We start from the raw sequence: 23,466 nt of genomic DNA, 5'->3' as shown, positions 1-23,466 counted from the left end.
ATCGAATATATTGCTTCCCCCTACTTATACCTCCAGAGGAGATCACGAATGTAAAATTAGAGAGATTAGAGCGCGCACGGAGGCTTTCAGACAGTCGTTCTTCCCGCGAACCATACGCGACTGGAACAGGAAAGGGAGGTAATGACAGTGGCACGTAAAGTGCCCTCCGCCACACACCGTTGGGTGGCTTGCGGAGTATAAATGTAGATGTAGATGTAGATGTCTCGTCTCGTCTCGAAAAAACACGGACTGCCTAAATCCGGTGGTGGAGGAGGCTAAGCAGCAGTGCTGTTGTTCCTCCTTTATCTGCGCTGTTGGTATGTGTGGCCTCTCGGTGGAATTGGCTTCTGGCTACTTCGCTATGTTTAAATTAGCGAAGTAGTTGATGGCAGGAAGATCTTCTGGGGCAGGCTGACGCCTGCCGGTGCGCCACTCTTCCTTCACCCACTTCTCTGTGGCCTGGTAGATGTGCTCCAAGTCCGAGGGGGTGAAGATGGGACGGCTATTCAGCAATTGCAGCTCTTTCCTCGTCATTGCCTCGCGCAACATGAAATGCGTGTGGCGCAGGTCGCAGGGTTGATGAGGGATGGGTGGCTTCGCATGTGCTGGCGTGAAGGGGTACGGGTTGTCCCCGTGAGGGTATGTCCCGTCCTTCAGCGACGCCACTATCTTCTTCAGGAAGGGCACACTCCGCTCGTCTGGGAGCGGGAGGGGTAGCCCCTCGTCGGTTTCCACTTCCTCAGCTTGCGAAGAAGCGGTCGCTATCTCGTCCCCCAAAAAAATGGTTCAAATGTCTCTGAGCACTATGGGACTTAACATCTGTGGTCATCAGTCCCCTAGAACTTAGAACTACTTAAACCTAACTAACCTAAGGACATCACACACGCCCATGCCCGAGGCAAGATTCGAACCTGCGACCGTAGCGGTCACGCGGTTCCAAACTGACGCACTTAGAACCGCACGGCCACACCGGCCGGCCTCTCGTCCCCAGATGTTTCGTCCGCGTCTGTCTCCAGAGGAGAAGACAGCGCAGGCGTCCCGACATCGATATCCATGCGCGACGCCGCCTGCATTGCTGCAGGGGGCGAGTCGGTGGACGTCTGGGTGGCGGCGTCTACCCCCAATGGCCGCCTCACAGGGGCGGCGGGAGCAGGGACAGGCGGCGCCTTCTTTAGAGCCCGCAGCTCCTCACGCAGCTGTGGAAGCTGTCGGTGAACAGCCACGAGTTCTTCTTTCATTGCGGCCCTTTCGGCCGCAAAGGCTGCTTGGAAGTCGGCCAACGCTTGGTCAGTGGCGGCTTCAACGCGGCACGTCACGCGCCCCTCGCCGTAGCGGAGGGGCGGGGAGGCCGACTTGGCGGCAGGCACCTCAGGACGTGGTGTGGTGTGTCGCCCGCGCGGGCTTAAAACCGCTATCCACGCGTGGCATCTCTGACCACAGATAAATTTTTATTTACCTAAAGGCGCACTGATGCCTGAAATCGATCCAGTCGAATGTATGTATCGCAGAAGTACAAACCGAAAATCACACGTCAGTATCAATAATGACAATCAGAAAGGAAACAACAAATCTCTCAACGAGTTCGCTCTCATCTCTTTAAAAAATGTGTTAGGATTTTCTCAACTTACGAAGGACGGACAATTAATTTCACTGCTGTTTTCTACATGTCACTTGAATGGCGGCTGGCTGCATTTCCGTCGCGGTAGATTCCCCAGTTAGAGTGCTCACTAAACAATATGTAATGTGCGCTTCAGAAATGATCATACGCGACTGGTTACAGATATTTTAACTCCTCTCTTTCCGAGATTTCCAGCTTCTAATGCTACCTTCTTGTTGTTGTGGGCTTCAGTCTGATGAGTTGTTTGAAGCACTGCCACCCTTCCTTCCATTACCAAATTAAAGATTCTGTATGCTTCTTTCTACTACTAAATGCAAGGTCACAACTGCGCCTCTGCTATTTTATCATTCCTAAGACAAAAGTAGTAATTACTTTGTACGTCTTCAGTTCCTTTTTATAAATCATTTCTTACCTCCACATAGCTGTCATAGCCGTATTGACGTCTTTGTGGCCATATGTTTTTTTTAATTTACATTGTTATTTACAATAATAAATACGTTACAAAGAGGAAATCAAGATGTGATTTTTTAGACTATGATAGGGGTTGCAATAACAAGTAGCTGTGGGATTTTAATGATTGATTAGCAGCTTCTGGTAAATTTAGATGAGAAGATAGACTGTGTGGCAACAAAAGTCACGTGGGTACCAGGAGTTTGATGTGATTCTTGTGGAATGATGGTAAAATGGATTGCGATGTGGGTGTTAGACGAATTCGAAATAGGATATGAAACTGTTGGTGACGGAACTTTCATTTACGAGAGGAAATCACTGCAGGTCGTAGACGGGGTAGATTTCTGGAAAGAATTCTGGATCGTAAAACGGCAGTTATTTACAGGGAAGCTGGCTGCACTGGCCAGAGGTGTGACCGGCCACAGAGAGCATGCGGATTGTTGCCGCGCACTCTGTAGCTAGTGTAAACACGTGCTTCAGAAAGTTGGTTGGTTGGTTGGTTGATTTTGGGGGAGGAAACCAAACAACGAGGTCGTCAGTACCATCATATTAGGGAAAGATGGGGAAGGAAGTCGGCCATGCTCTTTCAAAGGAATCATCCCGGCATTTGCCTGAAGCGATTTAGGGAAAGCACGGAGAACTGAAATCAGGGTGAGTGTTAGAACCCTCGTCCTCCCGAATGCGAGTACAACGTGCTATCTTCAGAAAGTAAGTTACTCATGGCGTCCCATGCTAAGACCATTCTGCAGCAGCAGTGACTCATCGTCAGAAGAAAGCACATTTCTCTCTAGCGGAAACAGTTCTGCTGCAGCACGGATAACGGATGCAACGCAGTGTGTGACGGAAATGGTGCGGCAACTGGAAACGTGATACAAGGTTGAATTAAGCAGGACAGTATGATTCTTGTGGAGAAAGCGTCTAAACTACATACAGTTCATCACGAAATCCTGGTGGTACATGGAATAAATGCAATGTCGCTTATAACCGTAGTGAAATGGTGCAAACAATGTGACCAGAGCCCCACAGACGTAAATGATTTTCATCGTAAACTCCAGATCTGCACCGTGCGTTTTTCATCTTCTCGGCAAGTTGAAAGACTGCCTGGAGGAAAAGAGATTTTCCAACGACGAGGTCGTTCACACAGCGGTTCTCGAATGGCTCTGTGGCCAAGGAGCGGATTTCTGTTGTCTAGGTACTTAAAAAAATGTTCAAATGTGTGTGAAATCTTATGGGACTTAACTGCTAAGGTCATCAGTCCCTAAGCTTACACACTAATTAACCTAAATTATCCTAAGACAAACACACGCACCCATGCCCGAGGGAGGACTCGAACCTCCGCCGGGACCTGTCTAGGGACTGAACTATTACTAGAATGTTCCGACCGTTGCATAGACAGACTTGAAGGAGATGTTGAAAAATACGAGTAGTGTCATGTATCTGTGTCACTTTGAAGTGTAGTGCAGCATTCGATAAAATATAAATCAGGACTTCAATCGCATACATGCATTGAAATAAATTAATGGTGAAGGTAGAAAAGTTATGGCTCCAGGACTCAAACGAGGATGCTCCTCTTCTCTATAGCGTTGTCTTAACTGTTTCGGCCATCCGAACATGCCTACTGTCCGCCCCAAATTCTGAGCATGTCACGCGAAAGCTCCACAGCTCACAGCATTTGTTAACTCCCATATTGGTTCAGAAAATACGGCGCACTCGCACTGGAATTATCTAGAACTGTCCTTGCTCATATGTTCTGTCGGACATGTCCGACACAACAGACACTGCACGTCTATACAAAAGTTACTTTGTCTGCCACAGTTAAGTGTACCTTACTGTTTGAAGTCCACTCGTACATGATGACGAACCTACTCATTTAAAAGAGTGTACACTATAGTTTTGCTTCATTGACGCATTGAAAATGTGAGATTAATAAGGGTGGATGGGGGAAAGGATGGAGTAAGGGCTAAACAAAAAAAGGGGAAGAGGTAAGCAGAAGGGGAGCGTGCAAAGTTGAAGTTTGTCGTTTGGCACTAGTTACCGTAAATGGTTAGAGTTTTTTCTTTTTATTCGTCTGTTTATTATTTTGGTTAGGAATTAACAGCAGTGAGACGTCAGACTGAACGTACGCTAGTTATGGCACTGTCCCGCTATTTTGTTTTCTGCGACTTTCTCAGACTCTGAAACGAACGGTCCCGTAAAACTAGCAAAAAACAGTCTCGGTCCACTGTCGCTGGTCAGGATTATGAACGGTTTCAGCGTCTAGTAGTTGGCTGTCTTTAGATAATGCACCATCGGACTGGTGATGATGACGCTGTTACACGCATCATCATCGTCATCCGGATGGTGCATTATCTGAAGATCGCCTGCTACTAGATGGCGAAACCAAACATAATTCTGATCGATGACTGTGGGATCGAGACTGTTTTTTGCTACTTTTACTTTACTGGCAGATCGCTGTTCCCAATAACGTTATCCAAAATTATGAACGGCGCGGTGTTGCAGGTTGTTGGCGTTGCTGCTGCTGGCGGCGGCAACGGCGGCGAGTCCAGCGCAGCTGCTGGAAGCCGCCACTGAGGCGGCCGCCGCGCGGCCAGACACGACCGCCTCCCCTGACCAAGTCAGGCCCACGGCAGCGGCCGCCACCACCAACCAGTCGACCCACCGACCGACCATCTCGCCCGCTCCGACTAGCCCACCTACGGCAGCTGAGACGCCCAGACGCCAGTCGGCTCCAGTGGTCCAGGAAGGTGGGCCTGGTTCTCACAACGCGATACCTACGCCAGGGCGCGACCGCGTCGAAACATCGAGCTCGGCCTCAACGATCAACACGACGACGTCCTACGTGATGTGGACGCCTCCCATACAGCTACAGGCTGTAAATACGACTTCAGTAGCCTTACCATCGCAAGCGCCTCCAGCCGAATCAAAAGACACGTAAGTTATTCATTACAAAGATAAAACGCTTTCCCCCGCTCTATGAACCCTCGTCAACGTGGAAGACTTCACATTGGGGTAGTGGCCGATATTGAACATGAATAAAATATATTAATGTGACAGTGACGGCTAACTACCACTACTGCTGAATCAAAAGCGATATTGTAAATAACTTGTATTTATTGTAAATTATCTCACGATAGAAATTAGATCATATTGAACAAATCTTGAATGAAAACAAATTAAACAAATTGCACACTGTTCTTAGATATACTACACTGGTAAGATTGGCTCTCAGCTCTTAATGTTAAGTTGATGCAAAGATAGATTTAATTATGCCCCTGTATAAGCGAATGGTAAATGCGATCTGACTGCGTTCCTATAAGCTCTTTTGTGTCTGAAATAATACGTACTTCGGACACCACCACCAAGAAACAAACCAAACAACATGCAAAAAGACAAATAACCAATAACGAATCGTAAGCAAAACTGCACAGATGCTCAGTGGATGGCAAGAACACGATCCAACAACTATTTCTGAACTTTACTGCTGTTGCTGCAAGTTTTACAATACCGTCTACCAGCGTGCTGGCTCCGTCGATACTATTGGGACGACGACTACAGCTGTGAAGTCTCTGAATTAAGATAAGTCTCTCAAATATCTTGAGCAGAATAAACAACTCAGAAACTGCAAATACCACAAGCGCTACATTTCCTCTAAATGGTATGCAACGCTTTCAAGACTGGCTCAACAACCTTTAAGGTGCAGCCCAGTGTGTCTTGTACTAACGTGCAATACCAGTATGATAGCTCTGTGCACTGGTTGACTACGTTCAATGGTGACTGCCAGCCTATAAGGCGGAAGCAACTGCAATTATACTAGTAGTCAATGCAATGCTTACCATGGACGCTGATGTCCTACTGTTGCTGCAGACTCTGGATCATACACAGCACAGTATTCAGAACCTAAGTCCCTATCTCAGAGCTACCGAACTTTGCGACTGTCCGCTTTCACGGTACAAGACGCTCTCCTGCCTCGCTCTGCCCGATGCTCTTGCGACAATCTTGCCGCCAATCTCTAATCGTCCAATACCGACGCTGCAAAGGCCTCCCACATCTCCCTCGCGGAGTGATACAATTTCTCCACCTATCCAAAAATTTCTCTGTTCAAACAGCGGGCGTTGACCCTCAGCGTTTCCTGCACTTTCTTATGAACTGCCCAATCAGAGCTCAGCCCACTTGCCACTAAAACAGCGCGCGACCGGGCGGCGCCAGCGCGCACGTTGGACGCTCTCTGTCTGCTCGAAATTTCCCCTCTCTCTCTCTCACCTGGCACCCGGCGGTGTTCTTTTTGATGCTTGCCGGTCAGTGGCCCCATCCCCTGGGACCCCCGGCCCCTGCACAATGCTCTTCCGGCGCTCGCCAGCCTTCGCCTCCCCGGCTGTGCCCGACCACTCCTCGCCTCCACTGGCAAATTTACTTTGCTTACACCTACAGCATGCAACTAAATAGTATCATTACCAAAGCCTGTATTATTTCAGACATGTGTTTAATTATCACCTGTCTCTCCTTCTAATCCACCTAATAAGACTAATTAACCATTATGTGTGTTTATTTACATCAAACATGCAGAATAATCTGCGAAATGAACGACACAAATTAAAGCCACCTTTCAAACGTGAATATTAGCAAGCAAGTAATGTAGATGGAATGATACTCTGACCTTTGCAAAACATTTGCAAAAACAATACACGTAAATGAAATTAATTTCAAATTACAGGTAAAACACACGTCAATACACAAATGACTAACATTGCAGAATTGAGGGTCGCTAGAACAAAGAAATGTGCCACGTGGCTGATAAAAGGCCGAATAACATTCCCTTATCACCGACGTCGATTTCTTGTATAATTGCCGAACACAGATTGTGCCCACGTATGATGACATTTCTGGAGAGCGAACGTGTGTAGGAATCAACATGGTTTCCACAAGCACCGATCGTGTTACAGCTAGCCTGCTCTCTTCGTGCATGTGGGCAGCAGACAGCGGCGTACGGTTGACGCGGTATTTCCAGAAGGCTTCCAGACAATTCCGTACTGTGGCCTATTTAACAACATACATGCATGCGGAACAGAGCACGGTGACGCAGTGGCTTGCGCACTAAACTTACATTCGGGACGACGACCGTTCAAATCCCCGTTCTGCTCTTACAGGTTTTCGCTGAATCGATTAGGAAAATGCGATGTCGGTTCCTTTGAAAGGTCACAGCCGATTTCCCTCCACACCTTCCACAGTGTAACACGCCAGGGGGTACTAATGGCGGGGATCCCTTAACCTGTTTCTCACTTGCCACTTCTTGACCGTGCGCCCTGTCCACTCCACGTACCTGGTACTCCCGCGGCCGTCGTATTGTTTTGCTCCACACTGCTGCTGGCTTGCCTGATATTATGTATCTAAATATGCAAGCAGGTTAGGGAAGCCACCCAACATCAAACACAACACTACTGTAAGAAAATTGCAGGTTGCACTGTTTACGTTCTAAGTCATAAGTGTGTATGCCAATTAACATATCAGTTGGACGAGCATACGCGTTACCGAACACGGCACGGGTGATTGTTGATGATGCGGAAGCCGAATGATCGAACGAAAGTTCTTACGCTCGTCACGCTTACACAGATATCTGGTACCAGTCCCCCTTGACACTAGTAATAATAAAGTTAAATTTTCAGTTCTCTGCTCTCACTTGTACGAGCGTGCGCGTAACCGTCGCGGCGCGGTTGATTGTTGATTATGCGCAAACGCGATGACCGAACGCACGTTCTCACGCTCGCTGCAAGACACTGGGACTTGATTGCACTCCTTTGTGGTAACTATTTTTACTGATTCACATTAGTTCATTGCAGGAGGCCGAACACGGCGCGGATGACTGGTATAAGGTACGACACGCAAACGGGTGGATACTCTCAAAAGCACTATTGACGGCACTGCTCATATTTAATTACTTCTTTGCGCGCTTTTCACTGAGTCCACTTCCATATCTCATTATTTCACTGTAATAGCACTTGGAGCAAAATTTAAACTTCCATAACAATGCCTTTTACATGTAGCGCTACCGACAGCACAACTTAACAGCTCCGTGTCCCGTGCTCGACTGCAAAAAACGCGGCCGGTCGCAAAGGTGCTCCGCAACCAAGCCAGTTATAAGACAATCCGCTTACAATAGGAAGAACTGCTACAATGTTGTACCGAAGGTGGCTGGAGGAAAAAAGAAATGAGACGAACAGAAATGACACTTTTATTCAAAAACAATAATTATACTGAAGTCACCGCGATCCGTGATATAGTTCCCTGGACATCACAAACGGCGGAACACGGTTCTTGGTAGGATGTGATCACGGATGGCAGTGTATGCTCTGCAATGTGGTCCTTAGGTGGCCACAAGTTTGGTAAGGACTTAATATGGTAGGGAGTCCCATTCCTCCAACAGCGTCGTTGACAAGTGATGGGTAGTCGTTTTGCTTGTCGATCTGCTAGAATAATCTGCTCAACGCATCCCACATGTGCTCCATGGGACTTAAATAGCTGGAAAGGGCAGGCCAGTCCATTCGCCGACTACGCTCTCTAAGTATCCGAATATCATCTCCCTCATTACAGTGATTGTTTACCTACTCTGTTCGATGCACTCGCGCACTGTTATCCTTAAAAATTTAAGTCAGGCCTGCATCCTATCCTGAAAAGACGCGCATGGGGAAGTAGTACAGTGTCACAATAATGTTGACCGGTGAATGTACCGTGTTCAAAGATTTTGAGGTCAGTACGCCCCTGCAACATTATGTCTCCCACACCATAACATCTGGACCATCTTCGACAATGTTAATGGCACATCTCGCCAGTGGGGTACGTCCAAAAACACCATTCACAACGAATTGCTCTCATCCGAGAAGAGCACGCTAGCCCCGTCCTCGTTCATCCAGCCCCTATGCTCGTGGCACCATCGCAAACGCTGCCACCGATGTACGTGTGTCAACGGAACACAATTTACTGGTTGTCGAGCAAAGAAACTACCCCCCGCCCCCTCTCCACCACTGTGGGCCGTCAGACTGAGTGCCTTGCACTCATGTTAAATGTTTTTGGCAATTGCGACAGCTGTTTGGCGTAGGTCCCTTCTTGTCTGTTGCGCAATATAGCGGTATCTGCTGCTGTAGCTGAAGGTAGTCGACCACCTCCTCTCCTTGCCGTTTCCCGATGATTCTTCCCCGTGTCAAATCAACCGAATGTTGCTCCGAGCCACGTTGTAACGAAGACTACCATCAAAGTGATCCGTAACTGCTCGTTGATTGACACACACTGTCTTTTCCCGTTTCTTCAACCGCCTCGTGTTGCGGAGCCAGTCCCATTTGGCACTATAGTGACGCTGACCTCAATGAACGTGAGGTCTAGCTTTCTCTGCATGATTGGGAGACCGCTGGCAACGTACTCCCGTACTTTCATTCATTTCCACCGAGTAATTAATAAGTTACGGTACTTAATTTTTGGACAGCGGGATATACACGTATAAATGCTGGTCCATTGATCGTGACCGGGCTAAATATCTCACGAAATAAGCGTCCAACGAAAAAACTACAAAGAACGAAACTTGTCTAGCTTGAAGGGGGAAACCAGATGGCGCTGTGGTTGGCCCGCTAGATGTCGTTGCCATACGTCAAACGGATATCAATTGTGTTTTTTAAAATAGGAACCCCCACTTTTTATTATACAGGGTGTTTCAAAAAGAATACCACAACTTTAAAAATGTGTATTTAATGAAAGAAACATAATATAACCTTCTGTTATACTCATTACAAAGAGTATTTAAAAAGGTTTTTTTTCACTCAAAAACAAGTTCAGAGATGTTCAATATGGCCCCCTCCAGACACACGAGCAATATCAACCCGATACTCCAACTCGTTCCACACTCTCTGTAGCATATCAGGCGTAACAGTTTGGATAGCTGCTGTTATTTCTCGTTTCAAATCATCAATGGTGGCTGGGAGAGATGGCCGAAACACCATATCCTTAACATACCCCCATAAGAAAAAATCGCAGGGGGTAAGATCAGGGCTTCTTGGAGGCCAGTGATGAAGTGCTCTGTCACGGGCTGCCTGGCGGCCGATCCGTCGCCTCGGGTAGTTGACGTTCAGGTAGTTACGGACAGATAAGTGCCAATGTGGTGGCGCTCCATCCTGCTGAAATATGAATTGTTGTACTTCTTGTTCGAGCTGAGGGAACAGCCAATTCTCTAACATCTCCAGATACTGTAGTCCAGTTACAGTAGCACCTTCGAAGAAAAAGGGACCAAAAATTATATTGGCTGAAATGGCGAACAAATGTACAACTAAATGAAACTTTATAGCTCCCTTAATTCGCCGACAGATAGTGCTTAGCTCTGCCTTTTGTCGTTGCAGAGTTTTAAATTCCTAAAGTTGTGGTATTCTTTTTGAATCACCCTGTATATTCGTGTAGTACGTAAAGAAATATGAATGTTTTAGTTGGACCACATTTTTTGCTTTGTGATAGATGGCGCTGTAATAGTCACAAACATATGGCTCACAATTTTGGCCGAACAGTTGGTAACAGGTAGGTTTTTTAAATTAAAATACAGAACGTAGGTACTTTTGAACATTTTATTTCGGTGGTTCCAATGTGATACATGTACCTTTGTGAACTTATCATTTCTGAGAACGCATGCTGTTGCAGCGTGATTACCTGTAAATAACACTTTAATGCAATAAATGCTCAATATTACGTCCGTCAACCTCAATGCATTTGGCAATACGTGTAACGACATTCCTCTCAACAGCGAGTAGTTCACCTTCCGTAATGTTCGCACATGCATTGACAATGCGCAGACGTATGTTGTCAAGCGTTGTCGGTGGATCACGATAGCAAATATCCTTCAACTTTCCCCACCAAAAGAAATCCGGGGATGTCAGATCCGGTGAACGTGCGGACCATGGTATGGTGCTTCGACGACCAATCCACCTGTCATGAAATATGCTGTTCAATACCGCTTCAACCGCACGCGAGCTATGTGCCGGACATCCATCATGTTGGAAGTACATCGCCATTCTGTCATGCAGTGAAACATCTTGTAGTAACATCCGTAGAACATTACGCAGGAAATCAGCATACATTGCACCATTTAGATTGCCATCGATAAAATGGGTGCCAATTATCCTTCCCACCATAATGCCGCACTAACCCGCCAAGGTCGCTGATGTTCCACTTGTCGCAGCCATCGTGGATTTTCCGTTGCCCAATAATGCATATTATGCCGGTTTACGTTACCGCTGTTGGTGAATGACGCTTCGTCGCTAAATAGAACGCGTGCAAATAATCTGTCATCGTCCTGTAATTTCTCTTGTGCCCAGTGGCAGAACTGTACACGACGTTCAAAGTCGTCGCCATGCAATTCCTGGTGCATAGAAATATGGTCCGGCTGCAATCGATGTTGCTGTAGCATTCTCATCACCAACGTTTTCGAGATTCCCGATTCTCGCGCAATTTGTCTGCTACTGATGTGCGAATTAGCCGCGGCAGCAGCTAAAACACCTACTTGGGCATCATCATTTGTTGCAGGTCGTGGTTGACGTTTCACACGTGGCTGAACACTTCCTGTTTCCGGCGAACGGTCCGGACACTTGGATCATGTCGTCCAGGATACCGAGCAGCATGCCCGTTGGGTATTTTGATCACAATAGCCGTACATCAACACGATATCGATCTTTTCCGCAATTGGTAAACGGTCCATTTTAACACGGGTAATGTATCACGAAGCAAATACCGTCCGCACTGGCGGAATGTTACGTGATACCACGTACTTATACGTTTGTGACTATTACAGCGCCATCTATCACAAAGCGAAAAAAGTGGTCCAACTAAAACATTCACATTTCTTTACATACTACACGAATATGTAATAAAAAATGGGGGTTCCTATTTTTAAAAAACGCTGTTGATATCCGTTTGACGTATGACAGCGCCACCTAGCGGGCTAACCATAGCGCCATCTGGTTTCCCCCTTCAAGCTAGACGAGTTTCGTTCTTTGTAGTTTTTTCGTTTGATGCTTATTTCATGAGATATTTGGCCCGGTCACTATCAATGGACCAACCTGTATATATATACTACATTTTGCCACTCAGCATGCCAAAGATTACTTTCAGGTAAAGGAGAGTGGGAAACCAGCTAAAATCCAAAGTAATGCTGGCCGGTCGTTAATCCACCACGTGGATGCGATCTGGTTCTGGTCGCCTCCCTATCTCGCAAGCTAATGCGCTGCGTTTTAAGTTACACGAGTAGATGAAATCAAGAGTACAGCCCTATATAAACATAATTGTAAAGAAGAGAGTGTTTTTTTTATTCCATAGTGACTATTTTAACTAAAAAATCGTTGAAAGCAAATTTTCATGCCTGTTTAATAGCCTTTGTCCAGTCACTTCACCTATCACACATTTCTGCAATATTTTTGTAAAAACTGTCCACTACATTCCCTCTTTTTTTTCGATAATGATTGTGCAAGATCGTCCATGAGACTCAGAACGTACTGTAACAGAGCCCCGACTTTCGACGGGTCCCCCGCCTTCCGGCAGGCATTCGATGCAGTTTCGCACTTTCGCTTGGTAAAGAAAATACGATACATCTGAATATCGGACGAGATTTATGCCTGAACGATTTCCTAAGAAATAGAACTCAACAGGTCGTTCTTAACGGAACAAACTCGTGTGTGTCTCTCCACGGTGTTATAGCGCCGCGGTGTTATAGCGCTGTGGTTATCAAGAATCTATCAGTTATTTCGGGGCCTGGCGCCACTCGTAGAATCACGACAGTGCCGTTATGGAAGGTAAGTCACGAACGCCATCTGTCGGCGAAGAAAGTAAACTCTGTTCTGTGTCCAACTCTTTCAGCGTGGCATGCCCGAATAAAATCTAGGTTTTCAAACCGCGTCACTCGAGCTTTCGGCAGCTGTCTCCGCCATAGTCATCGGGAGTAAAAACGACAGACTGCCATGGTTGGCATGGATTACGCTCGTAGATGGGCGAAAACAGCGTCTGGAACCTCCCAGGTAGGGAGCCGATGTGACGCATGTACGGGAAGTCGAGTTGGAACAACAGCAGCTCCGGCCCGCCACGGAACCGAGTGCCACAGTACGTGATACTACATGTCTTACGAGTCCCTGCGACTATCTTCGGCGGCGAACAGGTTACTGTATCAGACCAGTTTAATAATTACTAACTGCGCATTTAAATACATTCAAGTTCTCGATAACGCATGACAAAGTTAAGACCTTTAGTGGGTGTCTTTCCGACGAATGAAAATTTGTACCAAGGCCAGGACTTGAACGAGTCTCCTGCTCACTATGTAGATGCAGCTACGCCACCCTGGCACAGTGTCTTTGAGAAGCTGCACGGACTAACCTAGCACACTTCCCTCCTCAATCAGAATTCCCATTCACACCTCAGTCCGCTTGGTATTCTCCCAAACTCGAACAGCATTGCAGAGGATCTCCAGCTGTTTACAATAACACCGAGCATCGTAGGAAATGGAGGATCCTGTCTGAAACCATGACTTAGGTGCTTTAATCAAATGAAACTATATGGGTCCAGAGACTTTCCGAAATATCATACATCTATTATGCATATAACGGAGGATTCTGCCTGAAACCCAGGCGTAGGTGCTTTAATCAAATAAAACTATATGGGTCCAGAGATCTTTCGAAGTCTCATACATCTATTATGCATATATGCCGGGACTCATTTGGGTATCTTTCAACTGGCGTATTGATTTCCTACGGACGCCGGGCTAACCTTAGCGTCCGCAGTGTGTCTCGGGCAAGGCAACTAGAGTGATGTCACATGTTCGTTGCGGGGCTGTATTTCTCGTGGACCCCGGAGCGGAACCGAGTAACGCCAGATGGTACGAGGGGCAGGCACCACATTTGAAGCTGTCAGTCCCGCCTCCCTACAAGCGTCAAGCATCTCTCTTTGCTTCCGCTCTATGCCCAAGGCCGGCCGCCATGCCTCACAACCTATATACCACTCGTTACTCCTGGTGTCGTTGCTGTTTATTCTAATCTCGGCCGCCTCCTGTACAATGAATTTCCAGTAAGATGGTGCATGAACAAAGGTTCTCGTATTTTCAAATTGTATATTATTCAGTTTTTTAGAAAATGTTCAGCTTCAGCCGACTTCTCAAGCTCCCTTTGTTTAATGTGTCACATGAGTTCAGCACAACCCTCAGCGACAGTGCGAATAGTTCTCATAGACGCTGCCGCGTTCGCTTTGTCTCATGCGTCATCTAGTAGCAAGGTTAACGTGCAACAACAAAAATTGTCACACGCAGAGTTTACAAAGGAGCCAATGGACACACATAAAGTGTTATGTATGAGGCGGAACTATGGGCCTCATGGGAAAAGGGTGACCTGGCTGAGTCACGCAATTTGACTCTTAGTCTGATCACGAGGTGTAGCCATTAGCCGCGCGGGATTAGCTGCGCGGAATCCCCCCCCCCCCCCCCAAAAAAAAAAAGAAAAAGCGGTTTAAGGCGCTGCAGTCATGGACTGTGCGGCTAGTCCCGGCGGAGGTTCGAGTCCTCCCTCGGGCATGGATGTGTGTGTTTGTCCTTAGGGTAATTTACGTTATGTAGTGTGTAATCTTGGGGACTGATGAGCTTAGGAGTTCAGTCCCATAAGATTTCACACTCATTTGAACATTTTTGGGCATTAATTGCACGCGTTGATCACGTAGGTTGGCGTGAGGATCAACGAACTATACTTGACGGGATGTATCTGCAACATCTTAGGTGATTAGAAAGTTAGTAGACAGGAATACAATTAAATACTTAGCCTTAATTCAGCTTCAGCGGTGAACTTCGATCTTGACTTTGTACAATAATATTTACAAGTGCAGTTATAGACTGAACTGCGAATACTTCTTTACAGTTCTGATTGTTTCACACATATAGATCAATTGTCAATACATAAACTGTATGTGGCGCCTGGCTATGTCGTAGCTACTGACTTAGCTGAAGGCTATGCTAACTAGCGTCTCTGCAAATGAGGTCTCTGAAGCTATAACCAGTGAACCATTCCTGTTGAAGTCGGCTGTAGAACTGACCTGTGCGCTACCTTGTCTCGTAAGACCACCCGAGCGGCGGCGCTCGGTCTGCTAGCGTCGACAGTGGCGACTCGCGGGTCCGATGTGTACTGACGAACCGCCGCCGATTTGAAGCCTACAACCTAGCAAGTGTGATGCCTTGCGGCGACACCACGTAAAGCATACGAAGCATAAAAACACAGTGAAGGTGCTTAATACCATTAGATCAAACATCTTTGGTCAGAAACCATTAAAAGCCGGCCGGAGTGGCCGAGCGGTCCTAGGCTCTTCAGTCCGGAACCGCGCGACCGCTACGGTCGCAGGTTCGAATCCTGCCCCGGGCATGGATGTGTGTGATGTCCTTAGGTTAGTTAGGTTTAAGTAGTTCTAAGTTCTAGGGGACTGGTGACCTTAGCAGTTAAGTCCCATAGTGCTCAGAGCCATTTGAATCATTTTTTGAACCATTAAAAATTCAGTTGCAAAAGACGAGTTAAAGTTATTTTCATCTTGAAGAGAAACATTTATATTCTGTTATCCGCGCTACGGGTTGAATGGCGCACCACATGCTTTGAGCGCCCTCAAAGAGAACGGGCGGCGTCGAGATAAGAAGCCATGCTACATCTACATCGTTACTCTACAGTTCACACTTAGTGCCTGACAGAGGGTTCTTCGCACCACCTTCAGACTATTTCTCTACCGTTCCATTCTCCAACAGCGCGTGGGAAAAATGAACACTTAAATTTTCCTGTTAGAGCTGTGATTTCTGTTATTTTGTTACTATGAGTATTTCTGCCTGTGTAGGATGGCGACAATCAAGTACTGCACAGTAGAGATACGGCATAAGTGAAACACAACAGGTGGGGAAAAGGTTTCTTGTGGCACAACCCCTTAGCTAGTAAGTTGTGACTGCGCACGCGCACAAATGCACAGCAGGTGCCGGCGCGCAACCGCAGTGAGTGGGTGTTGTTGCGCAGGTGCGTGCCGCTGTCCGCGGACCTCTCGCACGTCGAGCTGGTGCGCCGGCTCACCGACTCGTGCCGCTACGACCGCCTGATGCGACCCGGCAACGTCTCGCGACCGCTCGACGTCTTCGTGCGCGCGCACGTCTTCCTCTTCCAGTCCGCCGAGGGCCAGACCCTGGTACGTGCCGCGCAAGCTTTCCACCTTACAGGCAATATTAAGAGGAGGTAAAATTTCTGTTGAAAAATAAGTTAGTAAGTCAGTTTACGACAATGAACTATTTTCCACATTCAACATTTTGTTAATCTAGGATCAATAATTCTTTTATTTCACAAATCTGTCACCATTTCAGTACACATGTTTTGGCGCCTAGTTTCAAGATTTACTTATTGAGGCTGCACTAAAAGTACATGATCTTAATGACAACCATCTAAAGTTGGCAATACGAGCATCACACAGACGGTAGGTGAATGTCACAATACAGGGTGTTACAAAAAGGTACGGCCAAACTTCCACATTCCTCACACACAAATAAAGAAAAGATGTTATGTGGACATGTGTCCGGAAACGCTTAGTTTCCATGTTAGATCTCATTTTAGTTTCGTCAGTATGTACTGTACTTCCTCGATTCACCGCCAGTTGGCCCAATTGAAGGAAGGTAATGTTGACTTCGGTGCTTGTGTTGACATGCGACTCATTGTTCCACAGTACTAGCACCAAGCACATCAGTACGTAGCATCAACAGGTTAGTGTTCATCACGAACGTGGTTTTGCAGTCAGTGCAATGTTTACAAATGCGGAGTTGGCAGATGCCCATTTGATGTATGGATTAGCACGGGGCAATAGCCGTGGCGTGGTACGTTTGTATCGAGACAGATTTCCAGAACGAAGGTGTCCCGACAGAAAGAGGTTCGAAACAATTGATCGGCGTCTTAGGGAGCACGGAACAAATGGTTCAAATGGCTCTGAGCACTATGGGACTCAACTGCTGAGGTCATTAGTCCCCTAGAACTTAGAACTAGTTAAACCTAACTAACCTAAGGACATCACAAACATCCATGTCCGAGGCAGGATTCGAACCTGTGACCGTAGCGGTCTTGCGGTTCCAGACTGCAGTGCCTTTAACCGCACGGCCACTTCGGCCGGCCCAGCACGGAACATTCCAGCCTATGACTCGCGACTGGGGAAGACCTAGAAAGACGAGGACACCTGCAATGGACGAGGCCACTCTTCGTGCACTTGACGATAACCCTAATGTCAGCGTCAGAGAAGTTGCTGCTGTACAAGGTAACGTTGACCACGTCACTGTATGGAGAGTGCTACGGGAGAACCAGTTGTTTCTGTACCATGTACAGCGTGTGTAGGCACTATCAGCAGCTGATTGGCCTCCACGGGTACACTTGTGCGAATGGTTCATCCAACAATGTGTCAATCCTCATTTCAGTGCAAATGTTCTCTTTACGGATGAGGCTTCATTCCAACGTGATCAAATTGTAAATTTTCACAATCAACAGCTGTGGGCTGACGAGAATCCGCACGCAATTGTGCAATCACATCATGAACACAGATTTTCTGTGAACGTTTGGGCAGGCATTGTTGGTGATGTCTTGATTGGGCCCCATGTTCTTCCAGCTACATCTACATCTACATCCATACTCCGCAAGCCACCTGACGGTGTGTGGCGCTCAGTGGAGCACGTTGTCATGATTTCATACGGGATACTCTACCTGTACTGCTAGAACATGTGCCTTTACAAGTACGACACAACATGTGGTTCATGCACGATGGAGCTCCTGCACATTTCAGTCGAAGTGTTCGTACGCTTCTCAACAACAGATTCGGTGACCGATGGATTGGTAGAGGCGGACCAATTCCATGGCCTCCACACTCTCCTGACCTGAACCTTCTTGACTTTCATTTATGGGGGTATTTGAAAGCTCTTGTCTACGCAACCCCGGTACCAAATGTAGAGACTCTTCGTGCTCGTATTGTGGACGGCTGTGATACAATACGCCATTCTCCAGGGCTGCATCAGCGCATCAAGGATTCCATGCGACGGAGGGTGGATGCATGTATCCTCGCTAACGGAGGACATTTTGAACATTTCCTGTAACAAAGTGTTTGAAGTCACGCTGGTACGTTCTGTTGCTGTGTGTTTCCATTCCATGATTAATGTGATTTGAAGAGAAGTAATAAAATGAGCTCTAACATGGAAAGTAAGCGTTTCCGGACACATGTCCACATAACATATTTTCTTTCTTTGTGTGTGAGCAATGTTTCCTGAAAGTTTGGTAGTATCCTTTTGTAACACCCTGTATACATGTGCTCACTATGCAAGTCGGAATCAAGTTACTTGAGAGCGAACCAGTCGGTTCCAAACTAGAGGCCAAAATACGAGGGTCACTCAATAAGTAATGCCCCACATTTTTTTAAGTCATTAATATACATAGACAAACGTCCTTGTTGGTGCTTCACATTTGATGTTGTTCTGTGCGCCGGTAAAGTTTCGAACCTTTCTGGTAGATGGCAGAGCCGTAATACAGCGTCAAAGTGGTGCCTACATACGACTCACGTTACAAGCAGCGTGCTGTTATTGAATTCTTGCGTGCAGAAAAAGAAACCGTGGTGAACATCCATAAACGTTCCTGTGCAGTGTATGGCGATGCTGCTGTTGATAGGAGTACAGTTGGGCGATGAGTAAAGAAAGTTACAGCCTCAGGAAATGCAGAATGAGAGCTCCTTGATCAGCCACACTCGGGACGTCCTGTCACAGCCACAGCTCTAGATATGCTAAATTGTGCTGATGCCATTATTCGTGCCGTCCGGCGAATCACAACTCGACTATTGGTTCTACAGTTGTCGGTCAGCATTGGAAGTGCGTCTGTAATGATCGAGACTCTCGGATATTCAAAGATGTTCTCACGATGGGTTCCATGAATGCACACAGTGGATCACAAAATTCAAAGAAAGGCCATTTCTTTTGAATTGTTGGAGCGCTTTGAGACCGACGGATCGTTACGGGGGACGAAAGCTGGATGCACCACTTTGCGCCTGAAACAAAAAGGCAGTCTACGAAGTGGCATCATCCTCACTTTCCACAAAAGAACAAATTCAGGACAACCCCTTCTGCCGGAAAAGTCACGTAACAATCTTCTGAGATTTTTATGGCGCCATTCTCGTGGATGTGATGCCAAGAGAGTCAACCATCGATTCGGAGACACACGTGAAGACTGAATAAACTCAAGATCCGTTCCCGACGTGCTCGATCGGACATTAATCCGGCAGAAATCTTGCTCCGGCATGATAATTCACGCCCACACACAAGTCTGAGAACCCGGAATACATCGCCAAATTGCATTGGACATCATCCCCTCATACACCCTACAGTCCAGACCTGTCATCCTCGGACTTCCATCTCTTTCGGCCGCTTAAAGATTCTCTACGGGGAACACACTTTGAAGATGACGAGAGTGTCAGTCAGGCAGTGAAAACATGGCTACGCTTACAAGACAAGAGCTTCTACCAGCAGGGAATACATGCTCTTCCACAGCGTTGGCGTACGGCCAGAGAAAGTGAGGAAGATTACGTAGAAAAATAGAACATGGACGAGACTTGTTGATTTATATTATCACCAAATTCTGACTCTTATTAACAATAAATATGTTCTGAGAAAAAAATGTGGGGCATTACTTATTGAACGACACTCGTATATGTACTGCAACTGCAACAATTTATAATAAACACTTCACGAAATGAACTATTTATCTGAGAATAAAATGCACATGAGAAGCAAGTTAAATTTTGGAATTCGATCTTTTAGTATGCTTTTATTAACATTTTCAGAACATAGTTAACCTGTGATGTTTGTCTTTCTTTTTTTCTTGATCCTCTTTTTTAGCTCAGTTTATGAGCTCTGAGTTGCACTATACAGTGAAAAGTTGTATAAATTTTCAAATAAAAAAGAAATCCTATTGTTAGCCAACAAAGCCTTGTGCTTCAAAAGACGTCTCTCTACTTTAGCTAATACAAGAGGAGCACATTTCAAAAGGACAATCTAAATGAATGTGAGAGAACTTTTCATTCGACAACATCATTGAAATGTAACGCAACTCATGATAACCTTAATTTCTTTTCTAACATCTTTTTCATTTTCTTTGAGACTTTTTCCCCACTTTACAACAAACAGCTTATAATTTATGCACAGTTTTTTTTTCACTTGTTCTGTCTACTTCACTAGTGGTCTTTCTGATGGCTTAGAGCAGTTGACGCAGCAGGGGTAAATCCGATAATTTGATTTTATGTACGGAAGTTCGTCTGAAATTTCAGCATTAGACATTACTTCGTGGGCTATTCCAGTTGTAGCGGCTTCGCTGCTATCGAATGAACCTATGATGCTTTTCACAACGTTGAAGTTCTAGCATCAAAAGTTGCAAATGTCAATCCAGAACCGCCACCTTTTCAAACTGGTGGATGATGGTAACGAAATGTCAGGAGCCAACAACTTAAATTCTGTAGTACGTGTAGGGGCATACAAAAATATCTATTTGACACACACCAATAAGTTTATTAACATCACTGAATTTACTACGAATCTCTTCTGTGGTGTGCTGAGATACATGCAAGAAGAGTTTGCTACAATTGGTAGCATAAGTACGGTGGGCGTCCGTCCGCAGCAAACCAATTACGCTGCCCGCGAGAATCATCTGCCCCCCCCCTGGAGCAATAGTGCCAGCTGGAAAAGAGACGCGCGTTTAAGCAACCGTGCACTGGCAGAAGTTATGAGCTGCAAGTTATAATTCAGTCCGAATCTTGGTATGGAGTTCCTGCGGAACGTTCGTCGTGTTTTCAAGCCTTCAAGTCGTCGTGGGAAATAGAATCAGTGGCTGATAGACAGTGGTTAGTCTTCAGTAGAAACAGAACAGTGAATAGAATAATCGTGTGTGGACAGAGACCGCCTGTCTAGGGATTTAACTGAGTAGTGTTAGTTTGGAACTGTTCTTCGACTAGTACATCAAGACAGAATATTACTTTTCTTCCGACTTTAGTTCAGAGAACATTATTTAGTTTGTGTTTATGGAACTACAGTCAACGCAAGACAGACAGGCTAAACTTACAGTTCCTGTAACCAGCTTTACCAAAGTTGAGTAATATATTTTACTATTCTCAATTCTGCCTTAGTCTCATTGTGGGTGTGCTGCCCTGGAACCCACACATCCGTCTACAAGGACACCTTTATTAGTCTTTTTCAGCGGCAACGAGATTTTTCATCAAACTCGACGTTCCCAGTCCACAACATCCCCTGCAACTCAATGTAAGGCGTGCGCTATACAAATCAGATGCGCCATGGTACTGTGTAATACTTTAAGTGAGCCGGCAGCTTTCATCATATAAGGCACAGCATCCGTTACGAATAGTAGTATCATGCTTTACGCCTTTGGGCCATAGGATACCCATAAATGTGTCGAACAATTTACTAGCGGTGGAAAAAATTACTTTTTAAAAATGTTCTCAGTTTATTACAAAACTTTCGCCTGGACCATCCTCTTCCAAGTTCACACAATGGTATTTGCAATATATCTTTTCATAGAGTCTGTGGTTTCATCAGTTGATACCCACACGATTTTATTTGCAACCTGTTGTCTCATTTGTTTCATTGTTTGCACATGTCTTTGGCTGATGTCGTCCTTTCTTAATGTGGAAGAATCAGGAAGATATTTCCCTGTGTGTGTTTAGTCAGAATTCACGAAATTTTGGATGGTTCAGTTTACTTAAGGGAATGTCAGCACAAAGGAAAACTTGATAAGTCATATTCTGGGACATCAAGCGATCACCAAATTAGTATTGGAGGGAAGTGTGTGCGATAAAAATTGTAGATGGAGACCAAGAGCAGATTCAGCAGGAAGTAGGTTTCAGTAGTCATTTAGAGATGAAGAGGCTTGCGCTGGATAGAATAGCATGGAGAGCTGCATCAAACCAGCCTTCGGACTGAAGACCAAAACGACAACAATGTACATTACTGTTCCACGCTCCCAGCCATTGCCTTTGTCATAATTACTTCTACTGCATTCCTTATTTTAAATTGTCCTTGTGAGTAAGTTCACTTACGCATTCATCTGACTGCAACTTTGCACATCCTTCCTATGTTATCTCTAAAATTCCTGCAGAGTTCATACTATTCGTTTCCAACCCCCTTTTAACATTTTCTAGTTTTATTGCTTGTAGCAGTGTACATGCATTCCAAGTACCAATGCTTGTTTTTATGCGGTCATTGTGTCTCCTTTCAAGCTGCTCCCCCACAGAGATCCGAGAGGTTGACTGTTTTATCCATATATTGATTTAATATAGTAGGGAGCCATATTTCGCATATAACGTTTCTAACATATCATTTCCTGGCCCCGCAGGTGTGTGCGTGCATAAGGGGGAATTTAAAGTAGACTGGAGCGGCATTGAGAATTTGAATCGAGAAGGAGGCGTGCCAGAGTAATCTGTGCAGGTGTGTGAACTGCAGTGCCATGGCGGCATAGTGGCTAACACACCTGCCTAGTAAGAAGGAGACCTTGATTAGATTCCCAGCCTTGGTATAAATTTTCACTCCCTGATTCACTCTATATATGTGAAATCATATCTGTATGAGACCATTAAAGTCTCTAAAATTGAGTCACTTCAGAGTAATTATAGTGTAACACATGATCTTACGAAGACATTTCCACAGGTGACCAGCCGATATATGATAAACTTACTAATGCAAGGCATCAAGGAGCAACCAGATTCATTCAAAGCACAAGACAATCGAAGATGTATCAGAAATGACTTCATGAATAAAACATATGCGAGAGACCCTGAATAATTTGGGTAATTCAGTTTTGCAGACTGTTCTAATTTTCTCATGAATATTCACGTTCTGTTCTGTTTTGTTTCTTCCATACAAAGGACTAAACCTTAGCATTTCCAGATAGCAGTCATTTGAATATCGTTAACATGGCGTTAACATACATGAGGAAAACCTTGCCAAGTATGCCCCAGGCATGAGTCAGCTTAAGGAAAGAGGTTTACTAGTAATCGATGTAGATGTGATGAGTTTGATCATCATCTCTCTGCCATTCTGGGGGCCCGCATCTCGTGGTCGTGCGGTAGCGTTCTCGCTTCCCACGCCCGGGTTCCCGGGTTCGATTCCCGGCGGGGTCAGGGATTTTCTCTGCCTCGTGATGGCTGGGTGTTGTGTGCTGTCCTTAGGTTAGTTAGGTTTAAGTAGTTCTAAGTTCTAGCGGACTTATGACCACAACAGTTGAGTCCCATAGTGCTCAGAGCCATTTGAACCATTTGAACCATTCTGGGGCGGAATGAGTCAATTACTACATCCTCAGTCACAACAAAGA

General features: G+C 45.8%; 1 protein-coding gene across 1 annotated transcript in view; it reads left to right on the top strand.

Moving 5' to 3' along the window:
- Window positions 1–23,466, top strand: part of LOC126457434 (pH-sensitive chloride channel 2-like) — a 276,278-nt gene that overhangs the window by 175,934 nt on the left and 76,878 nt on the right. Inside the window, exons 2-3 of the mRNA XM_050093705.1 lie at window positions 4,568–4,999; window positions 16,105–16,270. Of these exons, the coding sequence (XP_049949662.1) occupies window positions 4,568–4,999; window positions 16,105–16,270 (598 nt within the window). The remainder of the gene's footprint in view (window positions 1–4,567; window positions 5,000–16,104; window positions 16,271–23,466) is intronic.

Source organism: Schistocerca serialis, chromosome 2 (assembly GCF_023864345.2).
Source record: "Schistocerca serialis cubense isolate TAMUIC-IGC-003099 chromosome 2, iqSchSeri2.2, whole genome shotgun sequence".
In the NCBI taxonomy this organism is placed as follows: domain Eukaryota; kingdom Metazoa; phylum Arthropoda; class Insecta; order Orthoptera; family Acrididae; genus Schistocerca; species Schistocerca serialis.
Note: the sequence above shows the minus strand (reverse complement) of the source record. Positions and strands in the feature narration are given on the sequence as shown.